The sequence below is a fragment of the Cynocephalus volans genome, chromosome 2 (assembly GCF_027409185.1).
Source record: "Cynocephalus volans isolate mCynVol1 chromosome 2, mCynVol1.pri, whole genome shotgun sequence".
NCBI classification, from domain to species: domain Eukaryota; kingdom Metazoa; phylum Chordata; class Mammalia; order Dermoptera; family Cynocephalidae; genus Cynocephalus; species Cynocephalus volans.
The window spans coordinates 171,880,590-171,902,574 of NC_084461.1; the positions used below are offsets into that span (position 1 = coordinate 171,880,590).

Genomic DNA, 21,985 nt, shown 5'->3' on the forward strand with positions numbered 1-21,985 from the left:
TGGTCCAGGGGAAGGGTCTTCCTAAGTTGGAGGGGCCGGGTCTGTCCGACTGGCCTTCCCCAGTCACATTCTCCACTCCCAGCTCCCCTGGCCCACTACCCCTCCCCCAACGCTTCTAACTTTAGGAAACAAACTTGGTTCGGAGCCCCAATGCCTCCTTCACTGACCTTCAGCCAATGGTTTTCAAGTGCGTCCACAGCAAGTTTGTGCTCTGCAGGGCTTTTGCAATTGTCGAACTCTGAGTTCATTTAGAAATGTGTTTTACATACCAGTATACATTTTTAATGTGTCTAGGAAGACAGTGGGTGTGGAGACAACTGTTCTAGGTCCGGGAGTCCTGAGACTTGCTCTCTAAACCCAGTTGTGCCTCCAACCAGCTGCATGGTATTGGGCCAGCTGGGCCACATCGCCTGGGACCTCTAGTGTTCCTTCCATCTCTGTCAGTCTATGGATCTGATCCCAGTACTATAAATCTCCAGCAAGAACAGAATAGAGTGAAATCCAACAGCCAGTCCTTGCTGGAGCCAATAGAAGTCACCCCATTCATTCCTATCTTTCCTTCTTTCTTTTTATTTCTTTGTTTATTCGTTTTTTCTTCTTTCTTTCTTTCTTTCTTTCTTTTTTTTTTTTTTTTTGGCCTTGACTCTTAATCTAATCCAGATCTTGCTGTGCCTGCTTGTTCACATTTTCCTTCTAAGACTGGAGCTGGGCAGGTGGAGGGAACAGAAGCAAGCACAGGACTGAAAAGGGAGATAGGCTCCTGCCATGCAGCATGACAGTACCCCCCATCCCCAGGGGTCTACAGACAGACCTTGGCCTAGTGATTGCCCTTCTCTGTGACCAGATATCCCATCTGTAAGATGAAGCATCTGCACTAGATCCCTGCTTCTCAAACTGAGGTCCTTGGACCAGCAGTATCTGCCATCACTGGAGAGCCTGAGGAATGCTAAATCCCTGGGCCCATTGCAGACCTAGGAATCGAAATCTGCATTTTAATAGGATAACTAGGTGATTGTGCAAATCACAGTCTGAGAGGCCCTGGTCTAGATGACCTTTAGGCTTCCTTCCAGCCCTGTGATGTGGCAGTCACCGTGAGAGGCAGAAGAACTAAAATTTATTGAATGCTCGTTCTCATAGCAGAGGAAATGGAGGCTCGGGGTCATGTAAACTGCCCAAGATAACACAGGAAGTGGCAGAGCAGGGATCCCAACTCGGGCCTGTCTGACCCAAAGCGTGCCTTCTTTCCATTCCTCTGGTGAATCATCAGAAATCTATCTTTGGCTTCTTTTTCATGTCACAACTTATGGCCCAGACATATTCAAATCAGTTTTGGCATAGAGTTGTTCAACCCATTTCAAAAGAAACGACTATAATTGAATTGCGGGTGCTGATTTTCCTTTAAATGATGATCTGAATGTTGTGAAAGTCCTAATTAGCCAAAGAATTTCGGTCTTTATATAGACACATGTCAGTCTTCTTCAAGGTGTGTGTCAAAGAGCGGAGTCAATGTCATGACAATATTGGTGCTTGATTTTTGTTAGAGAGCATGTGGGTGGAAGCCCTGGCCAGCAGGAGCTGGCACTGCTTATATGTCTATAAGCGGAAGGTAATTGCACCCCAGCCATACATATGGCGGCCCACCCAGAGATTACATGGTGGGAGTCTCTGCTATATACTTACTCTCCAGGGAATCGGTCTCTCCTCTAAGAATAGTCACATGGTGATGTCAGGGAAGTGTTCTTCTGATCTGGAGCCCCGAGGACTCTGACTCCCCCAGCTTTTCCTGTGGTCTGTTTTATTTCTTTGCATACAGATGTTCCAGTCAATGGTTTGGGAGGGGAAGGGTAGGGAAGAACTTGCTGGCTAAGCACATGTCCATAACTGAAAAACTATGATCATAAGATCCCTGGGACCATAAGAGGGGTCTCCCCAGACCCCAGAGCTCCAGGTGACTTCTCTAGGCTCTATAAGAGGACTTTTCCATAAGGTTCTTGGCCCTAAGCCTCTGTTGGGTTCCTTTGGGAGGCTGATGAAAGCCAGCCATTCCTCTGCTCAAAAAAATTGTTTCTGGAAGAATTAGCATTCTATTTCAGCCTATTTACAAACACTCTGAACACCATTCGTGGAGCCAAGCTTGAGAATCCTGGCTCAAATTAGTGTGAAAAAATGCCATTCCCAATTTAATTGATGACACAATGAGGAACAGAGCTATGTTCTTTGAAAACCCTAGGCTGAAACGCAAAGACTGGTCCCTTGGAAGTGTCCTCTTCCCCCAGATGCAGAGGAAAACACTCTCAGAGCTGCTCTCTCTCATATGCACTGTGACCCGGGCTGCTGATCTTGAGGTGGTCCCTGTCCTGCCTCTTGTGCCCTGGGGAGTGGGCCGCACCTGCTCAACAGTCACGTCAGGTCACAGCGCTCTCCTCTACCAGGTGCACTGACTCTCTGGGTGAGAGTTTTATTGGGGTCATTAACCACCAAGAACAGGAAAGAACGTGCCCAAACCTCATGCCTTTCTCTCTGCTAGCTTTTTTTGTTATCCATGTATCCATCCAACTCCTCAACAAGCGCTGTGTCTTAGGACGCTGAGCTCTGGGTCCTTTCTTTTGTCCAGAATACAATGACCTCCATGAAGTGGCAGGCTATGCTCTCTCCTGGCAGCGTTCTGGAATTTCTTTCTAAGTCCACATTTTCCTGTCTTGATCCCAGGGATCAGCCCCCTCCTAGACTTCCTGGAAAGAGGAAGTATACTTTCATCACCAGGACTCACCCTCCCACCTTCCCAATGTCCCCGTTCTGTATATCCTGGGGGGGGGGGCACGGGGCTCTACATCCGGCCAGCCAGGAGGGAGATGTGGCCCTGGGGGGGTGTGCCCGCATACACCCGAGAGGTAAAGCAGATGTTCCAGGACAGAAGCCAGGGGAAGTGGGGGGGCTGTGAAACCAGCCGCTCGCCTCCCCATGTTTGTGGGGGAAAAACTGAAGCCAGGGAAGACTCTTAAATCAAGTCTGCAGGCAGCAGAGCCGCGGGACGAGGTGGGCCTCCCAAAAGTCTGTCTGTGGACACCGTCTGAATCCTGTTTAGACAACGGAACATAAACCTCCTTCTCTCCGGTCGGTCCGGCCCGGTAAACATGGTAACATAAGCCCCTCTCTGACGAGGCAGACATTTTTTAGGCAGTGAGTCAGACCTCATGTCTCATCTTGCTCCTTCCAGAAGCCAAAATAGACTCTTTCAAATTCATCCCTTCAGCTGCCACAGAATGCTGCCTTGTGAACCGTCACTGTGGGCCCCTGGCTCAGCATCATCGTACCCAGAAACATGAGTGGCCTGGGGGAAGCCCGAGTTAGCAACTTCGGACATTATTTTTAGCACAAGCAAACACAGGAGGAAGGTCTGTAATTTCCTCTCAGAGAACCTATCCTTTTCATTCCCCTCTGTCCTCCACAGCGGGGGGCCCGGGCCACCTGCACGAGGCTCAGGAGGTGAGCAGCCACTGTCGGCCTGGGAGTAGTAGCAGTGACAGTAGCGGCGGTGTAAAAACACTACAGTACCGCTGTTCCTGCTGGTAGTAGTAGTAACAATGGGAGAGCTGACAGATACCTACTATGCTTCTGTTACAAGACTCCCGTTAGGTATTTTGTCATTTATCTAATTCAGTCCTTCCAGTCGCCCTGAAAGTGGGTGAAGTTATCGTCCCCTCTGTACTGACAAGGGAACCCAGGTCATGCAGAAACACAGCACATGACTCTGCTCCCCCACCCTTACTATCCTGCCCTTCAGTTTTCCAAATGTCCTGCATTGATGGACACAGGCATGTTGGAATCATTGCAGAGGCTTGCGACACACATGCTGCAGGTTGCGATGGGGCTCAGGACAGCCTGATTCCTCCAGCCTGGGCCTGGGAAGCCAGTGCATCCGGAAGTCCCCACCACAGCAAAAGGAGGTGGCCCCGTCTCCCCTTGTGTGTCTTCAACAAAACGCATGGCTTTCCAAGACTCTGCATCTGCTCTGCATTCCTTCAAGTGAAGAGCAGGAACATTGTCATGTAAACAGTCCTCCAACAGCGCTGCAGCCTGGTGCACAGCCCTCCCCCTTCCAGAACCCCTGGGGTGCACCTTGCCAGCTGCTGGGTCTCTCCCTGAGATGACTCACTTCTTCCCAGGGCCACCACAGCTGGCTTCCATCCCCTCCTAGCTTGACATGCAAGGAGCACAGACGCAGCTGCCCACCTCCCGGCTCCAGCTCTGGAGGTGGAGCTGCAGGCCGAGGCCCTGCCCCTCCCAGTCTGAAGCGCGTGCACGCCACTGGGTGCGTGCGGTGCGTGTTCCGTGCGGTGCGTGTCCCATGCAGGACACACACCCTACTTCTTAGTGCCCATTCTTTTCTGTCTCCGCCCTCCCCTTTTGTTCTATTTCCCTCCCTCCCATATTTCCACTTTAAAAAGTTTTCAAAAGACATCAAAATGCGATTTCTTTTTATTGGTCTGCAGAAAGTGCACCAAACAAGAATGGGCTGAGAGGCAAGGGAGCACTCAGGAGGGCCCCAGCTTATTAAAAACCACAGCTTAAAGAACCGAGCTCACGGATGCCAGGTGGCACCCGTGCATCACGCACATCGTAACTCCCTCGTAGCTGACGGGAGGGCTGGGGCTTGGTGAGGGAAGTGGGTGGCCCACCTCCAGAGCACCAAGGCCTCCCCTGAAGCACCGTGGTTACCGACTCTCATCCCGCCTCTCCTGTGCCCCATTACCCACTGCTCTCCCATCTGACCATGCCTTTAGACCACACCATTGGAGGTGCTCCTGGAGGCAAATCGCCAGCCAGGCAGCTGCCTGCAGACAGCAGTTGCTCAAAAGCTGAGCTTGCACGCCCTTCTCTTGCTCCAGGCACTACCACAGCATGGAAGTATTCACCCACTACGACCTGCTGAACCTCAATGGCACCAAGGTGGCCGAGGGCCACAAAGCCAGCTTCTGCTTGGAGGACACAGAATGTGAAGGAGGTATCTTTGTGGGGGGAGGGGTGGTAGGAGACTCATAGGGACTTAGGTGCTCCCACCCCTGTGTCCACCCAGCTGGAGCCCCAGCCAGATGCCGGACTCCCTGTTCCCTGGCCACTGCTGACTCTCCATGTGGGGCCTTCATTTGCCCAGCTCTCTAGGGCTTCCATGGCTATAGCTTGGAGCTGGGGGGTGTGGGCAAGACCTGACTGTAAAGACAGGTCAGCCTGAGTTTTGCTGATGGTAGGTCCACACGGCCTCCTGGGTAAGGTCCACCCTTGGGCCTGATGCAGGCGCCCCTCCTGCTCTGGCTGCCACAAACCTTTTTCCCTGTGTGTCCTGACGTCTAGTGTCCCTACCCCACCAGGTTCTTAGCCTTCCAGTCCAAGCTCAAACAACCCCCTCTGAGGTTCCCTGCCTCTCTTGCCTGCCTCCTCCAGGCAGGCAGGGGCAGCACTCCACTCTCACTGTGAGTAGGTTGCCACATCTGCACTGTGATCACCTGTCAGCACACCTGCCACCTTGACACGCGGGGCTCTTTAAGGAGAGACATGTTCATTCTCACTATACCCACTGCCTAGAGTGGTGCCCAGACACAGCAACCTCTCAGTAAATATGCGTTTAACTCGTCACTCATTAAAGCGGCCTGCCACTGACATGCCGTGAAATCACACAGCAAGGGGTTTCGAGCACCTCCCATGTACAGACAGTGTGTAAGGATGCTGACATTCCAGAGGAGACAAGATGACCCCCACACTAAGCTAAACAGTGAACACCAAAGCTTTCCCAGATACACACACAGTTCATCCCCAGTGAAAGGATTTCACAGAAAGTCCAGGGTGGCCCGCAGTGGTCAGGGAGGACTTCGTGGAGGAGGAGGATCTTGATCCTGGTCTGAACAGAGGGGTGAGACGTGGATGGGTAGGGAATTGAATGGTGAGTCCCATTGAAATGACAGCAGACCAGAAGCCCACACAGTGGGGATGGGAGGCTGAGCCCAGAGGAAGCAGAGGTTGGGGGCAGGAAGTGAGGCCATGCACATACCATGACGGGCTTCCCTCCGGCCCTGCCTGCAGACATCCAGAAGAGCTACGAGTGTGCCAACTTCGGTGAGCAGGGCATCACCATGGGCTGCTGGGATGTGTACCGCCATGACATCGACTGCCAGTGGATCGACATCACTGATGTGCCCCCTGGAGACTACCTGTTCCAGGTGAGGTGGGCAGGCAGGGGTTCCAGGTCCTGCTGATGGGAGGAGGGGAGGCCGCCTCAGCAGCCTCCTTCCAGCTGGTGCCAGAACAGGTGTGCAGGCCAGGCTGGTGCGGGGTGCCACACCCGGAGGCTGTCACGGTCTGTCAGGCAACCTCAGTATGTGAGGCATGCAGGACTGAGAGTAGGGCCTGTGCAGGGCCTGTGGGAACCAAACACCTGAGATGTTCGCACTGGGTTCAGTTAATGCTTGGTGCTTGCTAATGAAAACGCATCTGCAGGCCAGATTCAGTCCTTGGGCCACGAATTTGTTCCACAGACTCTAGAGCAACCACACATTTTGTCTCATTTTGAGCTACTTTTCCCTCCACTCCGATTTCTCCCAGGGCCCTCACCCCTTTGGTCGGTAACGTCAAGGCTGAAAACAATCTGATAAAGGGCCAGTCACTCACAAGCGGTTGTGACTTAATGCTCCCAGAAATACCTGCCTCATAAAAGAGTATCTGCAGAGGCATGTACTAGTCCATTTCTGTGCTTATAACAAAACACCTGAAACTGGGTAATGTATAAAGAAATGAAATGTCTTTCTTACAGTTTTGGAGGCTGGTTAGTCCGTGGTCCAGGGAATGCATCTGGCGATGCCCTTCTTCAGGGTGGGAACTCTCTACAGGGTCCCACAGCGACACAGGGTATCGCATGACGACAAAACTGGCAAGCACTCTCTCATGTGCTTCTTATAAAGCCACCAGTCCACACCAGTGGTAATTTGTTACTCCGAGGGCACAGTCTTCATGATCCAATCACCTCTCAAAGGCCCCACCTTTCAAATATCATAATAGGATTTCTCACCTATTACAGTTTCTAACACTGTTACAGGGGGATCAAGTTTCCAACACATGAACTTTTGGGGGACACTTTTGACCCATAGCAGGGGGCCATACTCCATGCAAAGAAATGAATCTATGATGGTAGAAGTCAAATGCTAGGGACAGCCTGGCTGGGTGACTTTTGTAGGGACTTCCCAGGGCTTCCACATACTTTGCCCTGGCAGAAGGCCAGCTCTGGGGAGGAATCAGGGGAACTTGACCTCCCACCTTCCTTCTAACAGCTGCATGCTCCAGCCAGGGCCCGTTTGGTGGAGGAGACGAGGGGCACTGTGCCTGCAGGGTCTCTCTCCTGATGCATGGGTGCATGTCTGCCCACAAAAGCTTCATTTCACCCTCTCACTCTCTCCCACATCCCCACCCATCTCATTTGCCACCTTGCCCTGTTGGGTGGCAAAGTGGATGAAATGTGTCATTCTGCTTTGAAAGCCTTCCCAAGGGGGCATTCAGCCAGCCCAGGTCCCCACCTACAGGCAGTCCTCTGAAGAACCAACACCTGCAGGGAAGTGACCACAGAGGGGCTTTGAGAGGTTTCCTGGGGAATTTCAGAGGCTGGAAATGAGACAGCCAAGCACTTTTCCACCCACGAGCCCAGAACCGCAGACTTGGAGAGGCCCAACCAGAGAGCAGAGTGCGCTTTATTTAAAAAAAAAAAAATGAATATCCGTGACTATGTGCACGTATACAGTCCCTGGCGGTTTATATGTGAGGTTTGCTGTCACTTTGCCAGGTGAATGTATAGTCTCGTGTATTCTGATCAATACCGTCTATTCAGCAATTAGGATTTACTGCCTAGGCCCAGTGAATGCATTGTCTCATTTAACGTTCCAATGAGGAGCATCATTACTGTCCTCGTTTTACAGCCAGGTCACATCAACTCTGTATTCTATGTTCTCAACCTCTAAACTGTACAATTAGCAAATGGACTTATCAGGGACATGTCAATACCTCTGATTAATTGGAAAGAATACTTCCCTTGGGATAGACACGGAGCCTTAGCCGCAGGAAAGTCCTGGCCTGGGAGCTCGCTGGACACAAGTGCTTGACTTCATTGCAGACATCAGTGCCTGCTGCGAAGGATGGGAGGAAGGACCCGGCAGAGAGGAAGCCGCACTCCATGCAGAGAGCCTGTGTGCAGAGGCTCAAAAGCAGGGCAGGCAGCCCACTAGGCTCCTGTTTATCATTTCCCGTATGCACAGAAATACGGGAATCTAGAGCCACTTCCCACAGATCCTGATGAGATTCACAACTGCAGAGGATGAGGGTGGGAAGGGATTGTGGAGACCACGTATTCCAGCCCCCCCCTTGACCCCCAGCAGGCCAGGACCCCTTGCCGCATCCCAGTGCCCTCATGGCCACCCTGAGGGGACACCTGGCTGGGCACAGAGCTGCCTGGCCTGCCGTCTGGAGGCCTCAGTGTGTGGTTTTGTTTGCCTGGTGCCATGAGTGGGCCAGGGGTAAGGGGACAGCTAGGGCGTTGGCTAGAGAAGAGACCAAAGAAAAGTCAGGCCCCCCCAGAACGGCTACCACGGGGCCAGGACACAGGGCTGGCCTCAGTTTCCCACAGCACTTCTTTGGGCAGTCCCAGCTGGCCTGCTAAAGGGTCATGTCCAGGTCCTTCTGGGACCCCAACCCTAGAATGTTCCTTAATTAGCAGGTGCCCCCTGCACTCCTTGGGGTTTGTGGTCCTTCCAAATGTGGCAGGGCCCTTAGGAAGGGTCTGTCATTTGTGTCCTCTGCACCTTCGCCCACTGCCCCAAGGGACAGCATTTGTCTCTTAACCTTCTGCCTCTTTCCCCTTTCTCCTGGGTTCCTCACCCCAAATCTCCCCTCTCTGTCCCCTCTCAGACACCCTCTCAGCAGGACAGGCCTTCCTATTCCTGCTGCTTTGGGCCACGAATCTCCCCTCACTGTCCCTTCACAGACACCCTCTCAGCAGGACAGGCCTTCCTTTCCTGCTGCTTTGGGCAGTGCCACTTAGCTGGGGAAATGCAGAGGAAGGGGATGGGAGGGATGGCAGGGGCAGCAGGGGCTGAATGGAGGGTGGGCTCCAGCCTCCACCAGCAGCCCCAGAGCCAGGCCCTGGACCGGCAGAGCAGAAAGGGACTTCTGGATCACCTAGGCCATCATATTAGAGAGCAGTACCCAGGCCCAGAGAGAGGAAAGGATATGTCCATCCCAAATCACGCAGCTGGGACCAGCGTCGTCTCCAGTGCCCAGGGCAGCCCCTGCCTGCTTTCCATACCGCCTGGTCCTTCTCCCTGCCCCATCTCCGCACCCTGCTCCTTCACTTTTCTTCAGTGTCTTGTCCTGGAGCCTCCTCAGACCCCACCTCCTGCCTCTCCCAGAGCACCCAGGAGAGGGCGAGCCCTGTTTGAAGGCCTGCCCTTGGTGGTGGGGACTGTGTGTGTTATGCTGCAGTAGACAGTGGTGCACGAGCCTCACTCCTCTGGGCCAGCTCTTGTCTGCCTTACCCAGCTCATCTCTGTCCTGTCCCAAGGACTCCATCAGGATCCACGGCTCCCCTCTGGCCAGTCCTGTCCTGGGCTGCTCTTGGACCCCAGCGCCTGCACGCTCTCCTTACTTGAGGTCACCGGCTCTGGAAGCTGGGCTGGTCTCAGCAGAGCCCCAGGCCCGGGGTGGAGGATGGCTGAGGAGAGAATCACCAGTTTCCTCTGACTTGACTCTCCCCAGGTTGTCATTAACCCCAACTACGAGGTTGCAGAATCTGATTACTCCAACAACATCATGAAGTGCAGGACCCGCTACGACGGCCACCGCATCTGGATGTACAACTGCCACATAGGTAAGGCCCCAAGCTGCCTCTGCCCTCCTCAGGCCCCTCAGCCCACCACTGGGGAACAGGTGAGAGCTGCCCCCACTTTCCCAAGGAGCAGAGGCAGCTTCCTGATTTGGGGACTGGAGCAGCCTCACATTTCCATGCTCAGGAAGGAAGCCACAGAAAGGCAGGCCTGGATGGAGGCTGTTTTCACAGCCAGCTCTGCCATGGGAGAGGATGGCACAGAACTGGGCCAGCCCAGGGCACATCCCAAAGGTATTTAGGCCTGGGGCTGAGGCCACCAACTCATTATGCATGTGACTTCAAAAATGTGGGCGTCAGCTATTTGTGGGCTCTGCATGTCAGGTTTTCCTCTGTCAAGAACTAGAAGCCAGCAAACCACTGAAACTTCCTAGTCTCCGATAATGACACTTTCTCTTTGGGTTCTATGACCTGGAGGACACAAGGGAAAACAGGGCTTCCTCCTCTGCAGGAGTGACAGACTTCACTCTTGGTAAATTACAGGCACTATATTTATTCACTCATTCACTCAACCTTGTCAGAGCACCTGCCATGTCCCAGGCCTTAGTGACAGCCAGCGCCCAGCACCTGTCCTTGTGGGGTCACACAGAGGCCAAGTCCCTGGCTCAGGTAAGGGCTGAGTATCTCATTTGCCAAACTCTCCCCTGATTGCCACTCCTCAGGCGGGTCCTTCAGTGAAGAGACGGAAAAGAAGTTTGAACACTTCAGTGGACTCATAACTAACCAGCTCTCCACGCGGTAAAGAAGCCTCTGTGGTCACCTCCTGTCTTCGGGCCACACCGCATCTTCCCCGGGATGTCCCCCAACAACTGAGTCTGACCAATGGCTACGCCCCTCGCTCGGCCCCCAGCCCGTCCAGACCCCGCAGCCATGACCATGCTCAGGAGGAAGGGGTGCTGCTGCCTGACCGGGGTGCAGGGGCAGTCCCCAGGGCTGCGGGAGCCACACCAAGAACCAGTCTTGCTCAGGACCCCAGCCACACACACAGGTTGTCATCAGCCTGTCCCCCAAGCCACCCAGCTCCCTACAGATAATATGCAGTCCTTTTCTTCTCAAGTCACACGTGAGTGAATGTGAGCTTATCAAGCCCCATGATGGTCAGGCCGAATCCTGTTTCTCCTCTTCTGAGTTTGGTTACAGCAAACTTGAATATCTAGACCTCTCTTCCAGCTAAACCAATGGCCTCTATTCTAGACTATTATATTCCCATATATAAATAACGCTGCCATGTGTTTTGTGACTAGGTGAGCTCAGAGTTGGTGCTTCCCTCTCCACCCCCTTATTTTTCCAGACACTATTATTATATTATATTTTCACAGACTTTGAAACACAAAGTAACTTAGTGGCATTTAATATTGGGCATCTGGGCCTTTGCAAGTACAGCTCAAAAGAAAGACCAACTCACCTGTGTAAGTGACTCTCTATTGTTCCAATTCTGTGGGTCATTGAATCAACGGTGCTATAACCAGGGTCCTGGGTGACAAGGACACTCACCAAACACCATGTGTCATCACAGACACTTACACATACTTGAAACTTGGAATAAAAGATTTATAGTATGTGTGTGTTTCCTTTGAACCACTGCACCTGGGCCCCAAGCGCAGGTTTCCTGTATATTTAGTTGCAGTAACAGAGTTTCGGGTACCTTTATGGTTTCACTCCCATGGAGATGCAATCCCATATCCCCTATAATCCAGTGTGGCTACCGGGGCTTCCTTTCAGCACAGACCACAAAAGGAGCAACTCCTGTCCTTTGGGAAAAGCAGGTTAAGAAGATCACAAAAATCAACTAAAACACGGGTTGTAACCTTTCTTGAACTCCTGTTTTTTACTGAAACTTATCAGGGTGCACAACAGTTGTATTAGGACCAGATGGGACACCCAGATCTAAACAACCACAGGCGGCTTCCCAAAGGAAGGGGTGTTCACAGAGCAGGAGCTCTGGATGGCCTGCACCAGCGACTCTCACCCAGACACAAGTGCTCCCACTTGTACCAGAGCCCAGCAAGTGAGAGTCCACAATGACCCCAAGGTTCCAGGAAGGGCCACCCTGGCACCAATCCACCTAAATCCAAGAGATGAGGGCACTGGGCCCACCCCCACAGGGATGCCTCCACTTGTTACCATGAGGGGAGCAAACTCAGTACACAGCTTTCACCTCCTGGCTTCATTCGCATCTATTTCTCCGAGGACCCCTTTGTAACCAGCACCAAAAGGTGACTCTGGGACCAGCCCAAATGCCTGGGGCCCTCAGTACTGCCATTAGCCCAGAGCTGCTCTGCAGCACATGACGGCAGGCTGGGATACCCAAATGGCTGGAGGAGGCTGGGCAGGTGTCGCACAGCAGCTGTTGCAACGTATCCCCAAAACTGGGCGGCAGGCTCCATGCACAAATACCCTTGAGGCCCAGCTGGGGTACTCCAGGCCAGGCTCCTAGAGTGATTGTTTTTCCCCAGCAACTGCAGGCCAGCGATGGGAAGTAGGATAGCGCCCCCTAGTGTCCCACCGCAGATGGTCACATTTCGAAGCAATCACATTAAAGCAACTTTTAAGTTTTTATTTTTTCTCAACTTCTGGGACTAGACAAACTAAAGCCCACCATGCCTCACAATGAAGCTTCAGTAATGGTGCAGGGCTGTTTGGCGTCTGTAAAGGCTTGTGGTGTTGGGCCCCGGTGTAGTCCTGGGGTGCAGATCCAGCTTGACAGGACTCTTGGGACTCAGGATGGCAGGACACTCTGGACAGCAGGCTGCTCCTTCTTTTTGTGTTGGAGCCCCAGGGCCCGGGCCACCAGCCTCCGGGCCACTGCCGTATTTGTCTGTGGTCTCTCCTTTGCCAGACGCAGGAGCTCTAAAAGGAAGGCCCCACGGAGGCGTGGGGACTTGAATGGAGGCCATGTCTGCCTCTCCTCCCAGCGACACAGCAGCCTCAGGGACCATCTACATCAACTTCTAATTTTGCATGTGAGGGGCCCGAGGCCAAGCTGTGCCCATGCGTGGCCAGAGACCCGTGAAACAGGGCCTGCCTAGGGCTCCAGGCTTGACAATCCAGACTCCCAATGGATCTTGACCCAAACTTGTCACCTCTTGGTGCTCTTGTTTCTCTCTGTACAGTGGAGGTGGGGAGGGGTTAATCCTGCCCACATCCCTGCTTTGTAGGGCCCTTTGGGAGGGAGATGAAGTCAGCCTGGGACACCTGGAGCTCTTGGACCTATAGACAGGACATTTATTGCTCCCCAGGAGTCTAGGGCGAGGCCGTGTAACCTTCCGCAGGGACACAGTGGCCTCAGCAGGCCCCCTCCAGGGCTGTTTTGCTGGCCGCCACTGTACTCACAGAAAACTGGCCTCTCAAAGCCCCCAACATGCTTTCTAGGAGGAGAAGAGGAAAGTAGAGGAACTGACATTTATCTGGCACCTTACGTATGCCCCCACAGCTCCAGGCAGGTCTGCCATGCTCTTTTATCCAGTCCTCCAGTCTACCCTGTACCATCTGCTTATTTTATGGAGAAGGAAACAAACGCCTGGATGAAGTGACTTGCTCAAGATCAATGTAAATAAGTGACAGAGCCAGGATCATGCCCAGGGCTGACCCCAAAGCCCAAGTTTCTTCACCCCTGCAGGATGCGGTTTCCATGGCCCTCCAGAAGACAGACCAGGCATTTCCCTGAGCAACGCCCAGAACACGGTGTGAGCAGGAGGGCAAGCCTGAACCGGTGGCTGGCAGCTGCCACCACTGATGGGGCCCCAGGGAGGGAGTGGGAGCACAGCCCCCCTGGCTGTGGTAGCCCAGAGCTCCTAAAGAGCAAAGAACTGAAAAAGGGGGAACAGACGGAGAGGAAGACCCCTCCCTGCCAGAGCAAACCTTCACACACACCCACACAGCCTCCCGCCCCAGGATAACCGCCTCCTTACTTGGCCTCTGCAAGGCTTTGAGCTTTGACTGCTTGGTTCCCTGCACGAGGGGCCGGATCTTGAGCACCGAGAACTCCCTGGTCAGGGCGTCAGTAGCTATGGAGAGAAAGCAGATCTGGAGCCATCCCCTCCTCCTCCTGCGCCAGGCCCCCTCAGACCTGGGAGTACACGCATCCCCCAAGACTGATGCAGCCCCTTGTGCGCCCATTCAATGCTCGGGCAGGGCTGCTCTGACACCACCCTGGGCAAGAGACGGCTGCTATCTGCCCAAAATGCCCCCGTGCCTCACAGGCCTGCACGGGATGCCCGGAGCCACGCCAGTGAGGCTGCGGTTAGGACATGAGGAGAGGCAGGCTCCTGCCTCCTAAAGCCCCAGAGCTTAAAAAACTCTCCGCCTTTCACCGCTCAAGACCCTCTGGGGAACATGCGCTGTCCCAGTGATGCTCGGCCATGGAGTACTGGGCTATTTACAGGACATGCACAGCAGAGCTCGCAAGGCTCCAGGTCCCAGCCCCCCGATGTTTAGAGATGAGGAAACCTGCTCCCACCACACAGTTTGCGACAGAGCCCAGAGATGGCCACGGCCAACCCCTGCCAGAGCTCGTTCTTTCCTGGACACCAGGCAGCCTCCTTGCTCCCCTCCCTGCCTCCCTTTCCTCGGGATCCCTCCCTGGGGCTCCCCCATCCCGACCTGTTTCCTAAGCACTGCCCCCTCCCTGGACACTCAGGCTCCCATGAGGCCTGGGCCCCCACCAGCAATGGTGGCTCCCAGCTCCAGTGTGCAGGAGGCCGTGGGTCTGGGAAGGCCAGGTGAGGGGTGGTGGAGGTGGAGGGCAGGTACCATTTTATAAATACACCCAAAGTGAACAGTGGCATGGCGAGGGCAGTGCAGGAAAGTGACGAGAGGGCACAAGTAGCACTGGAGTCACAGTCAGGAGGTTGCACGGCATCCCCGGCTCTGACCCTGAAAGGCTTCGTGACCTGGAACAGACCCCTGATGTTCTGTGACCCTCAGTCTGCCCATCTGTAAAGTGCAAGTAACCTGACCTATGTCTTAAAGCTGCAATGAAAAGTGAATGGGAGGGTGTGGCCTGAGCCAGATGGCACTGTGGTGCCTGAATGATTTTGACCTGTAAAAACAGCACTTTCATATGGTTCTGTTTGTATATAGCAGTACCTGGGGCTTGGCCCATGACATGCGCTCAGTAAATGTCACCTGAACCTGAAACCTCTGCAGGGAAAACATAACACCACTGGGAAGGGCCAGACTCATTACCATGAGATTCTTGGGCCAGCGCCCGCTAGGCAACCCCCAGACTTTGGCTTGGACAGCTGTGGGTGGGGCCCTGTGACCCTCCACCCAGGGACCAAGGGCCCTTCCACTCCATGATGGTCAGAGAAAGGGCTGAGGCCACCATGGGCCGCAGTACCTGAGGCCAGGCAGGGAAAGATGCCGAGTGCATGGGTGTCGTCCACCCACTGGATCTTGAGCCCCGTCTCTCTGTGCAGGGAGAGCAGATGGGGTGGTTATGATAGCAGGCAAGCCCCTCCCCCCTCCAGCCCTCAGACACCACGAACCCGAGACTGGGGCTCTGGGAGGGAGACTGGGACTCTGGGAGGGAGACAGCACGCGGTAAACTTGCTCTGCAGACTGCACGGTTAGCTTGCGAAACACAAGCGTTGCCCCTGTTAATACAGCTAGCAGGTCCCCAATTCCTAGAACTGAGGAAGCCAGGACTCAAAGAGCTCATACAGCACAATGCCACGGGTGAAGAAGGCTTCTCACAGCCACTGTCACAGCCAGGCCAAGGGTCGAGGTGGGGAAGGGGACAGGACCTAAAATAAGCACATCAATATTACTGCTAAAGTCAACTTTCCTCCCATTGTGCAGGAAGGCGCCACTGACTCTGGCCTGAGAAGCCAACACAGCTGGGGGCCACCCGGCTCCTCTGGCAACAGATGAGCTCTTTGTCCCACCACCGGGACCCTTTGCTCTCCTCCAGCTCAGGTGCAGAGAGCACAAAGGAAGGCCATTCAGGAAGCAGAGTCAAAAAGGAGGGCCACAAAGAAAGGGATTTTAAAAAGCCTAAGCAGGAAAAGAGAAGTAGAGAAAGGAAAATGAAAATTTAAAAAAAGAAGAAAAAAGGAGACAGGCAGTTGGATCTAAAAGGCATTTGGGGACACCAAAGGGAAGGGATGTGTTGTCTCTCAATACATCCTTCTGGCTCCCATCCCGCCCTCCACCACTCTGCCCTGCTGGGTACTCAACCCAGTTCACCCAGAAACAGTTCCCGCAGCAGGATGGCCCTTGGCCTGCTGAGGACTGACAGACAACTGGCTGGGAGGTGGCACTGATGGAGACTGATGGAGGGCCTTATGGGGTCTCAACAGGCATGTGGCCCTGCAGAGGGGCTGGCCGAGGTCCAGGGCCTCCAGAATGTGTCTACAATCAAAAATCAGTTCTCTCCCTCCCCACAGTCACGGTCAGCAAACTGAACTGCCCAGGAGCATTGGAGCCCAGGCAACGCATCCACTTTCTGCCTTTCTTTCTGGAGCATTAGGTGCTGGGGGAGGGGCAGGCAAGCATCCCCAGCAACAAAGGGGCATCCTGGCTCCTCTCAGAGGGCGAGCACCACGCCTCCCCCACCGCCCTGCTGGCACTTACTGGAACTCAGAAAACTCTGCCAAGAGGTCCTCGGTCTTGAGTGCTGGCTCAAAATCGTAGATCTCCACCACATGGGCAAAGTCCTTCTCTCCAGGCAGCTCCTCTACGAAGGAGGACATGTCCATGTGGACCCTCTCTATCTGAATGTCCTTCTCAGTCAAGTTGTCTGTGATCTGGGAGAGATAAGACCCTTTAGCAAGGAGACACACAAGCCTCCAAACAACTAAGCCACACTCTGAGAGTCCTGCAGGGAAGAGGGATCCCTGCCCAGCAGGAAGCGTTTTAGGGGCAAGAGCTTACTTTTATGGAGTCCCCACTGGATGACTGGCACTTACACACATTATATTTCATATAATCCTAAAAACTACATTCTACATACAGCTGGCCCTCCATGTCCATGGGTTCCACATCTGTGGTTTCAACCAACCACGGATCGAAAATTTTGGGGGGAAGAAAACTGCATCTGTACTGAACATGCATGGACTTTTTGTCATTATTCCCCTAAAAAAGTCCAGTATAACAACTATTTACACAGCATTAACATTGCATTAGGTATTTTCAATAATCTAGAGATGACTAAGTATATGAGAGAATGTTTGTAGCTTATATGCAAATATTACACCATTTTATATGAGAGACGAGCATTCACAGATTTTGGTATCTATGGGAGGTTCTGGAACCAATCCCCCATGGATTCTAAGGGACAAGTGCACCTGCTTCACAGATGAGGAAGCTGAAGAGGGAAGTGATTTTGCCCCAAGTTGTAGTCAGTAAGAGACAGAGCTGGGAAGTCCAGGATCTTTCCTTCCCTTATTAACAACGTGGTATCAAGCAAGTCTTTCTGATCTCCATTTTTTGTGTATAAAATAGCAATAAAAGATGCCCACCCTCCCAACTGAACCCACAGCCAGTTTCAGGGGCAGACACACAGTTTCAAGAAACAAGATCTGTAAGACAAGCTCCAGGCAGAAGAGTAATTCTCATGACCACCATCTGTAGAGCATTACGAGGCACTTGTACATACGTTCCATTCATGTTACCTTGTGAAGAACATACTATCATTTTTTTTTCTTAATATGAGGAAACTGGGACTTAGAAAAGCAAAATGGCTTACCCAGGGTCACCTAGTTCCTAAACAGTTGAGCTGTGACCCAAATGCATACTCCTCCCCATGTCACCTAAGGGACCCCTATCACCCAGCAGCCAGCCCTGCCTCACCCAGCACATGCCCGCCCTCCACACCAGGACCCGTGTCCCCTTCCACCCACAGCCACACCCACCTCACTTCTGCCCTCCCTTTTCTGGGCTCAAGAGCCTCATCACCTCTTGCAGCAGCTCACTGTAATCGTCGTCAGAGCAGCTGCCGGGCCCCTCCTCCTCCACCTCTTCTTCCTTTTCCTCTTCCTCCTCGGCCGCAAGACTTTTCTCCTGCTGACTCCCAGTTCCTTCTTCCAGGGCCAGCTGTATGTTGGACCCAAGCTGCATGGCCATCTCTACCCTGTCTCCCTTCCCTGAGTGGCACTTGGGCCTCAGGGGTTCAGTGCCAACAGGGTCTGGCAGTGGCTCATTGTCACAGGTTTGGCCCCGTAGGTCCTCTGTTCCCTGAGTTATCAACACAGGAACTCCCTGGTCAGAGTTGGGGTCCCCGGGGCCAACATCTCCAGGCTCTTCCTGGACCTTGCCAGCGGGGGCCTCTCCCTTGAGCCCTGGGGTAGAGGTCGGTGCCCACTCTTCTTGCTTGCGCAGCACCCGGGGCACATACAAAGGCTGGTCTGGCTTGCGTCCACGATGCCACCGGATGCCCCGCGTGCCTCGGGGATCAGCAGTCGCTCCCTGGTTGGAGGTGAGCCGGGGACCACGGTACTTGCCGGGGTGGGAGGCAGGAGGGTGGCAGGGGCCAGAAAGACCATCTGAACTGGGTACCCTGGAGCAGAAGCAGGAGGAGGTCATCAGAGAGTGTTTGGGGCCAAAGGAAAATTGTTGACTGAAGCCACCTGTCATTCGGGCATGATGCTCTCAAGTCAGCCTTAGGCAAAAGAGAGAGCCAAAATTACACTCAAAACCAGAGCAGCCCCCTGCCCTCCAGTGCCATAAACCAAATTAGAGATTGCTAAATCTTTGGTCACACACCAGATGAGATAAATACTTGCATTTAGGAATTACGATAATAGAAAAACACGTAACTTTAAACACTAGGGTCATAATCATTATAATAAGATGCTCATTCTGTGACATGCATGTGGGAACAGAGATGACCAAAGGCCCACCAGGGGTTTCTCCCTGCCACTGTGTCTCCGGGGTACACACTCACCAAGAGAAATGTCGGGCAGACCCACCCTCGCTACTTACATGACTCTCTCTCTCTCTCTCGGCCCAAAGAGTACAGCTGAACTTGCCAAGTGAGTTCCATAAACAATGCATGTCTACTCCACTGCTGAAGCAAAGGGCAGCACTGACTTTAAGCAACTGAGGCTAGGGATGCAGGAAGCAGCCTGAGGGCTCCTGGCCCTGGTTCCTGCCCAGCTCTACCCTCCCAGAGGCTGACCAGCTGGCCCGACCACTCACAAGCAACCGCTGAGAGCCCTCCAAAGTGGTAGGATACACACCTGATGTCCTGGTGACAGATGACAGTCCTCCTCTTCCAGCCCTCCCCAACGGAGAAGCTGCTCAAGAGATCAAAATTCTCTGCTGTCCTATGGATCAAGTACCGCAGGCGACTGGAGAGTGGGGGAAAGAGAAGGACCCTGGGAAGGAACCGGAAGGACTGCTGAGCAGGGACTCCAGGTCCAGCCCTGGAGCCTGCTTCCTACCAGGTCCACTCCCAGGTTAATGGTGGCTTAACACTAGACTCCTCTGCCCCACGGGGTCCCAGGCCTACTGCGAAGGGACCAAACATAGGGATGATCACAAGGAGCTACTGATCCCGTCCCCAGCCCCGTGCAGGGCCCCTGCAGTCTCAGAGTGATGCTCAGAATTACAAAGAAAAGATGCAGGTGGAAGAGGACGACGGCAGATGTTAACAAGACTAAAGGCCAGCTGCCAGCCAGTTACCGCGATGCGCCACCTGGGGGAGGGGCACAGGTGGTCCACACCAGCTTACTTTGACAGCTGCTTCTGCAGCAGGAAGCGGTCCAGCTCCTCCTGGATGGTGTGGACAAAGTCATTCTCGGCTGGGGAGAGGAAAACACCGTCCAAGCAGAGAAGGGCCAGGGTGCCAGGTGGGACAGCCTGCAGGGGAGGGGCAGGGCCGCGATCAGGGCACAGACCCCGGGCCCACCCGCAACCCCTTACAGAGCTTCTAGGCCAAGGCCTCTCCATCGGCAAGTGAGAAAACGGGCTTGGAGGCGGTGACATGACGTGACGGGGTCCCCCCGGCAAGTTGATGGACAGAGAGGGGTCTCCTGGCTCCCGCTCGGCGCTCCCATCGGGCGGGGTCAGATGCTGCGCGGCCGCCGGGCACCCCGGGCTTCCCGGGGTCGGGGCCTAATCCGCGCGGCCCAGCCGCCCCTCCCCACAGGGAGCCAGAGGCCCGGGCCGATCGCCCCCCAGTCCCGACGCACTCACCGCGGCCGCCCCGCGCGTCGCCGCCGCCCTCAGGGTCCGCTCGAGCCTGAGATAAGGAACGCGCGAGAAAGCCCGGGCCTCGGCGGGGCCGCAGCGCCACCGCGTGTCCCGGGGGAGGTATCGCAGAAACGGCCCGGGGCGTGCTGGGATCGTCTGTGAGGGGCGGGGCGGAGGCGCCCCTGCCGCTGACATGCACGTGACCGCTTCTCCCACAACCACGCGACTGGGAATTACATTCAAGGAAAACTGAGACCCAGAAAGGTGAAATAACTCGTGCAAAGTTGTACAGATAATAATTTCTAGAGTCTTGCTTTGAGTAAAGATAGGTCTGATTTCAAAGTCGGCTCTGTTTTTCTCCCATGACAGCACCATGTTTTCTAGGATCAGTTAAGTTCAGCAAACACTTCTGAGTGGCTACTGTATTCTAAGTAGTGGCAGCGCTCGATTGTCCTTCCCTGGGACCCACCAGCGGAATAAGGAGGAAATTCGTTTCTGAGCACACAGTATTTCATCACCCTTTGCCCATCACTGCCCTTCTTCTCCCTACAAAGAAGTCTAATTCATTCCACGGGGTCACTGACAAGGTTGCTGACCCTGTGGGTAACCAGGCTGGGTTGCCATCAGCACGGTGATTTGCAGGTCCCCAACCTACACTACCTTGCTCCATCCAGAAATAATTCCAGCACCCACCTTAAATGGGGCTTGAAATTCCTGCCATTGGACAGCCTGTGGGATGAGCTATTATAATCTAGGGGACCACGTTTGAAATCCTCCTGTTCCCTGAAAGATGTTAATATGTAAGCCCTTGGTCATCCTGAATGGACAAGCCCAGAGCAAAGCAGAGCCCTGAGCCAAGAGCACTTACAACACAGGTTTTGGTGCAGGACCTAGAATAAAGACAAATCAATGTGCAGAGAAAATTCAGGGATCCAAGTCATAAGTCTCCTTTCTGGGCATGGTTGTGGGAGGAGATTCTGAAGACCCAATAGGTCCCCTGCCCCCAGCCTGGAGGGCATCCAGCTCCTAGGGGCAAAGGAGGAACAGGGGACTCCCCTCGGATTCCAACCCCACCAGCCCCACACATACTCCACGCTGATCTACTGGAAGTGGGCGCAGGCCACACGATGGCATTGTTTCACTGACCAGGCTTCCTCAACTGCAAGTAATGCAAGCCCACTCAGCAGCTATGGACAAGACATGACCTGGGAGGAAAATTCATGCCAGCTCAAAAAACAAAAGCCCAACCCAAAGTGGCTGTCTCTCCCTGAGATGGAGGAACAAACCCCAAACCCAGGAAAAATGCCATGCGCCCACCTCGTTAGAGCTGGTCTGTGATAGAGAGATTGTTCCATAAATTCAGACAGAGATGGTACAAATAAGCTCTCAGAAGAGGGCTGCCCATGAGTCCCTTTTCAGGGAACTCACAGGCTGAACTGGAAATAAGTGATAGCATCCAGGCTGCTCCAGGGGTGGAGGTGATCTAGGGTGCCTAGATAAATGGGGAAGGAAAGCAAAGTGCATCTGGCCACACTGTATGGGGGTAAATATCAGGTGAGGATAGAATGGTCCCCATTCAAAGATGAGTCAACACAACCACAGCAGCACAAAGGATATGCAGAATGTCCACAGCAGCAGCAGCAGAAGAAAAGAGCGTAGCAGGAACAAGATAGAGGACAAAGGTATTTTGGAAGATTCTCTTGAGAAAACAGAAGAAAATTCCAGTTAATAATTGCTTCACATTGTCAAGGAAGCCAAAGAAAGCCTGATTTCCTTGTTCAATGGATAGACAATGGATTGAGAGGAAATGGAACTATGCGAGCCATGGGAAGATGTCAAAAGGTAATCTTGTTCATCACGGAAGTAGCAAAAACCATAGTCGTCAACGCGGCAAATCAGCAACATGAAGCAAAGGCTTATGAAAATGAAGAA

General features: G+C 53.6%; 2 protein-coding genes across 2 annotated transcripts in view; one reads left to right on the forward strand and one right to left on the reverse strand.

Annotated features, from left to right (window-relative positions):
* LOXL2 (lysyl oxidase like 2) overlaps positions 1–11,401 on the forward strand; it is an 85,324-nt gene extending 73,923 nt beyond the window's left edge. The window contains exons 11-14 of the mRNA XM_063086760.1: positions 4,890–5,005; positions 6,079–6,215; positions 9,790–9,901; positions 10,579–11,401. Of these exons, the coding sequence (XP_062942830.1) occupies positions 4,890–5,005; positions 6,079–6,215; positions 9,790–9,901; positions 10,579–10,658 (445 nt within the window). The 3' untranslated portion in view covers positions 10,659–11,401. The remainder of the gene's footprint in view (positions 1–4,889; positions 5,006–6,078; positions 6,216–9,789; positions 9,902–10,578) is intronic.
* A 1,051-nt stretch (positions 11,402–12,452) lies between these two features.
* On the reverse strand, positions 12,453–20,248 carry R3HCC1 (R3H domain and coiled-coil containing 1). The gene is made up of 8 exons (XM_063087711.1): positions 20,057–20,248; positions 19,593–19,720; positions 19,099–19,236; positions 17,816–18,416; positions 16,493–16,665; positions 15,258–15,328; positions 13,828–13,923; positions 12,453–12,766 (listed from the first exon to the last, which is right to left on the reverse strand). The coding sequence occupies exons 1-8, from the start codon at positions 20,246–20,248 to the stop codon at positions 12,636–12,638; spliced, it is 1,530 nt and encodes a 509-aa protein (XP_062943781.1). The 3' UTR covers positions 12,453–12,635.
* Between the last annotated feature and the right edge of the window lie 1,737 nt (positions 20,249–21,985).

What these genes read in the sequence shown, in the direction of transcription:
- R3HCC1 (XM_063087711.1), bottom strand. Translation starts at nt 20,248, where the DNA reads ATGTCAGCGGCAGGGGCGCCTCCGCCCCGCCCCTCACAGACGATCCCA. An exon ending in CTGCAGAAGCAGCTGTCAAA is followed by an intron (nt 19,237 to 19,592) that starts GTAAGCTGGTGT and finishes GTTCCTTCCCAG; the next exon opens with GGTCCTTCTCTTTCCCCCAC. An exon ending in ACAGTGAGCTGCTGCAAGAG is followed by an intron (nt 16,666 to 17,815) that starts GTGATGAGGCTC and finishes TATCTCTCCCAG; the next exon opens with ATCACAGACAACTTGACTGA.